At 51.2% G+C, this 8,842-nt stretch overlaps 4 protein-coding genes across 4 annotated transcripts; 1 reads left to right on the plus strand and 3 right to left on the minus strand.

The window, feature by feature from the left end:
* Positions 1 to 97: 97 nt before the first annotated feature.
* Z520_06535 (uncharacterized protein) lies at positions 98 to 1,675 on the minus strand (the record flags this gene model as incomplete). Its single annotated transcript, XM_016777035.1, has 1 exon — positions 98 to 1,675. One exon carries the CDS (start codon positions 1,673 to 1,675, stop codon positions 98 to 100), a length of 1,578 nt encoding a protein of 525 aa, XP_016631880.1.
* Positions 1,676 to 2,388: 713 nt separating this feature from the next.
* Positions 2,389 to 3,289, minus strand: Z520_06536 (uncharacterized protein; the record flags this gene model as incomplete). Its single annotated transcript, XM_016777036.1, has 2 exons — positions 2,389 to 3,025; positions 3,099 to 3,289. The coding sequence occupies 2 exons, from the start codon at positions 3,287 to 3,289 to the stop codon at positions 2,389 to 2,391; spliced, it is 828 nt and encodes a 275-aa protein (XP_016631881.1).
* Positions 3,290 to 3,687: 398 nt separating this feature from the next.
* On the plus strand, positions 3,688 to 4,881 carry Z520_06537 (uncharacterized protein; the record flags this gene model as incomplete). Its single annotated transcript, XM_016777037.1, has 5 exons — positions 3,688 to 3,807; positions 3,875 to 3,923; positions 3,992 to 4,311; positions 4,396 to 4,489; positions 4,562 to 4,881. The coding sequence occupies 5 exons, from the start codon at positions 3,688 to 3,690 to the stop codon at positions 4,879 to 4,881; spliced, it is 903 nt and encodes a 300-aa protein (XP_016631882.1).
* Positions 4,882 to 5,346: 465 nt separating this feature from the next.
* Positions 5,347 to 7,250, minus strand: Z520_06538 (uncharacterized protein; the record flags this gene model as incomplete). Its single annotated transcript, XM_016777038.1, has 3 exons — positions 5,347 to 6,243; positions 6,332 to 6,416; positions 6,484 to 7,250. The coding sequence occupies 3 exons, from the start codon at positions 7,248 to 7,250 to the stop codon at positions 5,347 to 5,349; spliced, it is 1,749 nt and encodes a 582-aa protein (XP_016631883.1).
* Between the last annotated feature and the right edge of the window lie 1,592 nt (positions 7,251 to 8,842).

The following is an 8,842-nucleotide window of genomic DNA, read 5'->3' on the forward strand; positions in this document are numbered from 1 at the left end:
GGCGCAACAACATATTTCGGCTCGCCCAGGTCATTGGCGAGACCACAGCTTCGTGTGGCTTATCCCCTTGATAGGTTCGCAATGAGAACATTGCCAATTAGGTGCAGGAGAAACTATTTGCGTCATTGACATCTCCATTCCCATCATATGTGAGGAGCTGGGGATACGGGCACAAATTTCGTGTAATATTACTGGAGGGAGAAGTGGGAATAGCTGCCGGCAATGTGTCAGGAACCTTGCGAGACTCAACCCAGCTCACTAGAGCCGCGAGAGGGTCTGTCGGCACCGGCCCTATGCCACCGCCACAATGCGAGACCCCCGGAGCGAAGAAGACTCGATGGAAATCGTTCAGTTGAGACTGAGTAAGCGCCATCTCGCGCGAGAGTGCCGAACGGTACAACATGGTACTGTAAGGCGTGATCAACTGGTCTGCCAGCCCGTGCCATGTAAGCAGCTTCCCACCACGTTTCTGAAATTGTGACAGATCGGGTGACATTGTGCCCAGAATACCCGAGAATTCGACAACGGACTGTCCGAACACGGAATCGAAATCTGCAAAGGACATGTTCCTCGTCGGGTAGTTGGGATCATGGACGACCAGGTACTTGATCCAGGCTTCTGCAGCCGAGAAAGGAACAGGCACTGTGACTCCATTGGTTGTAGTTGTATTCGCCAGACCGCTGAAGTTGGCACCTCGAGGATTTCCAGGGAACAAAGAAGCTCCAAATGTTGAGGTGCTGCCTGCCCAGATGCGAGAAACGACATCTGCAAAAGTTGTTGATATTGTGACATTCTGGCCGCCACAGTCAACCTTTTTCCCGACAAGGGATTGCGGATCGAAGTCACAGGTGCCCAAGTTCGAAATAAGTCCGTCCGTAGCGCCATCGAGAGGGTCACAGTACTCGAGGGTGGCATTGTAGTATGCATCCAGGACGCACTGCGGTGGAGCGCCCAAGTTATGCATCACCACAGACGGCCAAAAGTCACCTGGCGAGATCTTGGGCGAATTCAATGCAGGAGCGTTGGCCATAATGCCGTCGAAATCTGCAGGATAGACCTGGGCGGCGAAATAGCCCTGGCGTCCACCGGTCGAGCAGCCAGTGTAGTAGGAATAGGTTGAACTCTTGCCGTAGAATTTCTGGGTTAGTGACTTGCCTATAACCGTCATGTCATGTATGGCCCGGTGCGCAAAGTTCTTGACGAGACTTTGGTTGAGAGTACCGTTCTTTGCCAACGCCCACTGACCAGTTTGAGGGTCAATGGTGTTGTTCAAAGTCAGCCCTCCGTCCGTTGTCCCTGTAGCGTATCCAAAGGGAGCCGCGCCGAGTAGATAGTAATCACCGAAACCAGCTGCAAGACCTCCACCACCTGTGGCCTGAAACCGTCCGTTCCAATTGTTCAAAGGCAGCCAGATGTTGACCCAGGTAATATCATTTTCTCCTGGGTGGTTGTAGCTCACTTTGACGTTGCAGATGTCAAGTGGCACACCGGGAGCAAGAGGATTTGTATAGTTGTGAGCTGTCAGGCCTTGCACGCTGGAGATTTCGAGTCCTGGCAGTGATGGCAATGTCAGATTCTCACAAGGCACAGCAGGAGCTATAGTAGTTGTTTGCAATGACTGAGCTTGCCTTATCAAGGCATAAATCAACGTTACGAAAGCCTGCAATTTTGCCATCTTTTCACGCTGGAGGATCCGCGTATTTCGGTAGGCTCTTGACAGATAATGAGGATGATGAAGTTTGCGTCGTCCAGTCGATCGGAATGCCTCTTTAAGCCAAAGCATAACTCGCGTGGGTAGAGTCTCTTCATCATGGCTTGCCGGTGCCGACCAGCCTAACTCCAACTCGATGGAGCTATTCCCCGCGGTAAGCAACTTTTCATATCAAGCAGTATAACTATGAGATAGTCATGGAGAAGATCATATGTGCCGAAACCTCTCCTTCCCCAGACCAAGTCAGACCCACATTGGAAGCGTTGGATTTAGCGTTGGTTATTACTCTAACCTCACCAGCCACGGTTACGGTTGCGGTTGCGGCTGCGGCTGCGGGCACGGCATTTACTGCCATCGAATCGTGTGTTGTCGACACTTGCGGAAGTATGAGAAGGCAAAGAGAGGGACAGCCCTATGGATTAATTCCGAGCCAAATTTCACTGGGCCAATGAAGAACGACCTGTAGAGCTTGATAGCATTACATGAAAGCACAGATTTAGCAGGAGACCTCCACTCGATATAAAATAGTTCCTTCAATTAGTCTATTCTAAGACAAAGCAGGGAACATTCACCATGCGTGTATACTACAGCGCTGGCACAAGTAGTCGGGTATGTGCAAAACGAATTCCGCGAGAGGCTTCAGGACACGAGAGTCGGCGAAGTTCCGTCAGACATGGTCATAGCTTGTGTCTCGCACCGCTAGCGAGGGCCTTGAAACTGGCTTGCACGATACCTTTCGCAAAACGTTCGGTACCGGCAAAAACCTCCAGGAGATTTTGATGATCCAAGATGTCTCTTTCCCCTTCACGTATCAGTTCCTTGATTGCCAAAATGCTGCTGTCGTTAAGATGCGGACCAAGTCGCTCGTTGACCTCGTTGATGACTTCCCTGAGAAAGCCTGCACTATCGTCCTGTTTGCCGGATGCTGGTGAAAAGACCTCGTTGACAAACCCGGACGCCACAAGCTCATCGCAAGTGATACGTTTGCCCATGATGAGTGCTTCATTGGCTTTGCTGGGTCCGAGTCGTTGTACAAAGGTACGGGATGACGCTCCCTCGGCAAGAGAGCCGATGGAAGAGAGCGGGGTGAGCAAGTACGTATGGGGAGCGGCGTATATGAAATCAGCCAGAGCCACGAGGCCAGCCGAGAGACCCACTGCCGGTCCGTTGAGTGCAGCGACAAGGATTTTTCGATGCTGATAGAATGCTCGTGTGACATCAAGTGTTATTGCGGCAAACGATCGCAATGCGGCGAGTCGAGGGTTCTCGCTGCTGCCATTATCCTCCGAGGAGCCCGCGCTCACGTCGGCTCCACTACGACATTAGCCTCGTCTTGACAATAACGAACACAAAGCAAAGAAGGCAAAGAAGGGTGTTCCTTACTTACGCAGAGAAAAAGCGGCCCGTTCCAGTGAGGATGGTGATAACAATGTCGTCCCTTTCATCGATCTGCCGCAGTAGCTCTCCCAGAGCGAAATAAAGAGATCCGGTCAGAGCATTGAGCTTCTTAGGTCTGTTGATAGTGATGATTGCAACCCGACCATTGAAAGTGAGTAAAAGATCCCGGCAGCCCGACATACTGTCTTGACTGAGCCGTGTGCTCTTGTGGATTTAGAACGCAGCAACTGGCGATATTGGGTCTGTATCCAGGTCAAAGTCCACTATTTCAGGACTGGGGTGAGGAAATTACGCATGGAGTAAGGGTAGGAGATATTTATGGGAGTGCCGTGGTGATCTCAAATGCCAGGTCATGCGAGGTAATTCACGGTCCACTAGCCTGATAATGAATTAACGTGAGCCGTCTCCGCGGACCGAGGTGCCTACAGTTGCTACTCCCTCTTGGGTGGGGGACACGATGCCTTAACTTAAGAGCCCTCCGGCATGTACTCACTTTTGCATATCGTGACTTCATTCTCATATCAAGAGTTCTAGCTGTGCGGGCGTTATCAAAAGCAAGTTGAATTTGTGGAATAAGAATGTCTGCCCTTACCATTCCTTATGAACTCCCGTCCAAGGATGTCGGATGGTTGAAGCGAGATGTACTTCTCTTTGCATTGAGCATTGGGTGTACAGTCGGTGAACTGCATTTTCTCTATGTGAGTATGGTATTGCTTTGAGCAGCTTTGTATGTCAAAACAAGTCCTTGACCTTTCGCAACTTTAGGAATTTCATCCAAAGTTTGCGGTGTTTCCGACATACTCGATCATTCTGCGTATGTCCAAAGATATGAAACGCTTCCCTGCGTCGAAAAAGGGTCTAAACTGAGAAATGACGCCCCAGCTTTCAAGCTCACCGATGAAGAAGTTACCGACTACTTTGCCCGACAATCACTTCCCTCTGTCCCAGGAATGCCAAAATTTGACCCAAAACGTGGCGTCGATGGAGAGCGGAAACTCACCATCTTCAAACCCCTGCCTACTTCTAGTGCTGGGAAATCGTTTGAACTTCGAAGTAGAGTTATCGGAATATACGATAAGGGAAAGGCTGGGACTGTCATTGAGACAGAACAGTCTATCGTGGACAAGCGTACAAGTGAGGTCTACTCGCGTGCCGTGGGAAGTGCTTTTCTGATCGGCAAGGCAACTGGGGCGGGCCTAAAGGTGAGCTTTCGTCGAGCTTTTCAAGTTTGTCCTGTTGTACATAGACTAGGTGTCTGATTATTTTTTCCCCGTGGCTTTCGAAAGGACCAATTTCCTCCACGTACCCCCATCCCACGGACAGGATGCCAGATGCCAGCTTTGAGATTCAGACTAACAACGAGACTGCACATCTGTACAGGTACGCAGTTTCACCTCACTCCCTTGCACGGGTATGCTCGTTAGTATCACCACTGACAACTATTGGAAACAGGCTCAACGGGGACTACAACCCCCTCCACGCAGCTCCCGATCTGGGCCGGAGGTGCTATTCTCCATGGGCTGTATAGCTGGAATGCCGTGGCTCATGGGATTCTCAAGGAAGTTGGCTTCAGCAACCCGCGAGCCCTTCGGGAGTTCTCAGCACGATTCGCTTCTCCAGCCAAGCCGGGAGACACACTGATCACAAAGTTATGGACGGTAGGCACAGGCGAGGATGGCTTCGAGGATATCCGATTTGTCACGATGAACCAGACGGGCAAGCCTGTGCTGAGCAACGGCCGCGCTCTTCTTCGGCGTCATTCAGCCCTATAATAACTAACGCGGTCAAGTTTACACACATTAATAGTCAAAGGATGCCTACGGGAGGCAAGTAATACGTTGGAAAAAGCCGATATACGCCGAAATCTGCCGCTTTCATGAACCCAATCATGATAGCCGATGTGGAGTCTGTCTCCTCTGTGGACTTGCCGAGTGTCCTTACATGTCACCCACCAATGACTCTTCCAGCAACATCACATAGAACGATATTCGTGCCAAAAGAGACTGGTCAACAACAACAAGGGCAGTACAAATACGCAGTCGTGTGTCCGCAGCATATCTTGCAAAGGCATCCTGTCTCACGAGATCTAGATTCAAAGTCTGTCGGAGGAATGCATCGTGTTGGAGATACAACAGACAACTTTTACAAATCCGTCCATGCTGTGATGGACCCGATAAAGCGAAAGTCGGCAGCACGGCCACTTCTGCTGACCCGTACAGACGGCCAACGTCTCCCCCTCAATCATACTCAGTCTTGGTCGGAGATTGCCATGTCTTCGACGGCCTTACCAGCTGGGAACCCGGCGGCGAAACACCCATGCCCGTGTTAGTTGAAGCAATGCTTGCTCTCCTGGCCTTGCCGGTGTAGGCCTTGCGCATCTCTCTTTCTGCATCCCTGAGCCCCTGCCATTCAATCCAGCCCTTTTGGAAGATTCCGGTGCTGGGAAACAGTGCCACGCCCGGGTGCACCAGCTCGTCCTCCACTGGATCCGAACCACCAGTCGCAGTCTCGGTTTCGCGCTTGCGGTACAGTCTAGGACTTACGCAAAGCGGGTCGAAAGCGCCTTCTCTGCAGGCTATCAGAGACGGGTTGGGCGCGTCCTCGACGTCAAACCCCACGCTGAATTCCTTCCATCCCTTGCCGCTGTCCGCAGACGGACTCATGTCGAAATAGACTGGCGAACGATCGCGCCGCCATTCTTGACTGAGCTCCATTGCCACAGTGAACACCTTCTTCAACTCGGTCCCAAAATCGGCCTTGTTCTTTTCGCCCAACAACGGTTCAAGAACCTGGACGACACGTACGTCAATCGCATCTCGGATCTTTTCTCCAACGTCCACTCCATTGTCAAGCCGATCCAAAACCTTCAGTGTGGAAATTTTCCAGTCATTCTGGATCTCTTCGCCGTCGGTAGCCAGTTGTGAGTATATATCGTTGATGAGGGATCTGTCCTTTCTGTTTTTCAAGAGATACCGAGAGAAGAACAGCGGCCACACAGTCTCACCAATGACGTTGAAAATGATGTTCTGCACATGGGCAAGTCGAAGAACCCGCGCACATTCCGACTGGGTAATTGGCACCGTGTCGAAAGCGCTCCGTTTATTCTTCAGTTGTTTATATGTACCAGCCGGATCCTGGACAAACAACGGATGAGAACGACAACCAGTAAAGTGCAGCAGGTCGGTTCATTAGGGAGATCAGTGCTGGGCTGGTAGAGCTTACATCTATTGCTTCTTCTGGTAGCTCCGAGAAGTATTCGTCGGCAATTGAAGCCACCGAGTCAACCAGCTCTTTGTATCGTTCCGCACTGTGGGTGATATCAGCTTGAGCCGGGGCAACAAGAACAGGAGGAAGAGAAGGGCACGATATCTTACTAGTGTTCCACGGGTAATCTCTGCACTTCGTACTTCGCCTTGACGCTGGCGAGCTCATATTTGAGATTCTGTATTTCTGCGTCGGCTTTGCTCTGCATCGTTTCGCGAGTTTCCCGTTCCCGGTCGCGCATCTTAGTCATCTCCTCGAGCTTTCGTTCGGTCGTTGTCTGCGTCTTCTCGAGTTCCTTGTTTTTGGCCTCTAGCTTGGCAATGTGTTCCTCGTTATCCTTCTCCAGCTGAGTTTTCTTCAGATCAAGACCTTTCTGTACTTCCTGTATGGCTCTTTCATGCTCCTTCCTCAGGGCTTTGATCAGTTCCTCGTACTTTTGCTTCTCTTGCTGGCCCGATGCTGCCTGTGATTTCAGCCCAGAGATCTCTTTCTCAAGTTGTATTCGTTCATTCCTTAGCTGCACTTGGTGAGACTGCTTCATTTTCCCCATTTTTCTTTCGAGCCAGTCATTTCGATCCTCTAGCTCCTGTACCTGTGCTTCAAGGTCTTGGCCTGCGCTGTACCGTTCATCGACGGTCTTGACCATTTCTCCATATTGGTTGAATGTTTCGGTGATCTTTTCAACCGCACTCTTGACAGCAGACATACCTCCATTCAGATTGTGCACCTGGAGATGGATCTTCTCGTTAAACAGACCAAAATCCACGCTCTCGAATTGCACGGGCCCCGAGTCATTGCTCTCGACTCCGTTCGGCAGTCCGTCAGACACCTTGTCCAACTTCCCGTTTGTGATTGCATGCATGCCTGACTCGGACATGGAAGCTGGGCGGACCTTGTGTTTCACAGTGGCCTTGAGTATGTTGCACGAGCACACGAACGATCAACCAACTCACCGGGAGCTTTTCTTTTTTTCTCGTGATTGAACGGACAATCTTGTCCACGTACGACTCAGTACTCGAGATCTCGCGGTCCAGGTGCCGGGAAAACCTCAAGTTAGGAACTTTGCGGGACATAGAGCACAGCGCGGGGCATTGTCAGTGGATAAAATGCTTTGAAGGAAAGAGCGGCTGATGCAGAGGGACGGAGCTATATTTTGGACCAGTCTCCTGAGATGCATCCTGACTCTCTCGCTCATAATCACATGGAAGTGGCAGTTGTTCGATAAACTGCATAAGGAAATCTTCTACGTGTCAGCGAGTGAGTGAAGGAACAACGACCAGACATCGACCAATGCCATTGAAGGTTCCCGTAGTGATACGATGATGTGCAGGGTTTCTTCACATTGCTGCGTCTCAGAATTTTGTGATTGGACACGTCTGCCTGAATTGTGAGGCGTAGTCGAGAACACATGGTCCGTGCCAACCATGCGAGATTCTGCATGGACCTATCAGCAGCTGAGGCAGGTCATTTTTTTTTCTGCTGAGCTCTTGATCCCCCATGTTTGGAGGCCAGAGCTGTTCTGCACGGATGAGTTGGCATCATCGTCGAGCCAAAGCGAGAACACCTCGAGTCCAGGATGCTGCATGAATCGTTATCTGGAAGATGTAGAGTTGAATGGGATTGGCGATAGAGGACGAGGCGTTTTAGCTAGAAGCTGCTGAGTCTCCGAACAGCCCGCAGACCGGGAACACGGCATGTCCTCTGCGGAACGGACCGCCAGCGGACCAAAGAGAGGGCCATAGGCAAATACAAGTAGGGTCTCGAGCCAACCATGGAGGCGAGGCTGGAGCAGCAAGCCAATCCAGCAACCTGCATATCTTTCCTCGTGGACTGAGAAGGGATGGAATAGATTTCCAATTCGACTTCGGTCTCGTTTATGTGTACGGAGCAAGACAGCTGATATCGTTGCCGAGGGTGTTCGACGTAAAGAATATAGCTTGTCTGGGGCGCACCTACCACTTTTCCGACAGTGAAATGCCTCCACAGTAGGTGCTCTTGGTAGCAACTGAACCGCCAATGATCACGACACTGCGTTCGAGTATGGTCAAACGTTGACTCGCAATGCACATACTGCTCTCTTCTCAGATCCCTCATTCACCAGCGCTAAGGCCAGAAGAGAGTCAGACTGCCGGAAAGAGCACTCATAGATGCCAAACCCGTAGATCAAGAACAATGAGAGCGTGGATGAGGCCGCCGCTCCTGATGCGCAAAGTCAGTTCGAACTGGCGCTTCTTTGGCCCCCAGTGGCAGTCCGGGGGACTTGGGGACTTGGGGACTTCAAGTTGCGAACTGGGTGTGCAGCCGATAAGCACCCTTATCGCCACGTGACAGGGGCTCGGCAACGTGACACGCTGGCGAACTTCGCAAAAGGGGCTGAGCATCGAGGCTGCCATCAGATCCATCCATCATCCATCATATCTGGCAACATCTTCCTCTTTGCCCTTATAATCCAGGTCTCGCCTCTCTTTA

The sequence above is a fragment of the Fonsecaea multimorphosa genome (assembly GCF_000836435.1).
Source record: "Fonsecaea multimorphosa CBS 102226 unplaced genomic scaffold supercont1.12, whole genome shotgun sequence".
NCBI lineage: Eukaryota > Fungi > Ascomycota > Eurotiomycetes > Chaetothyriales > Herpotrichiellaceae > Fonsecaea > Fonsecaea multimorphosa.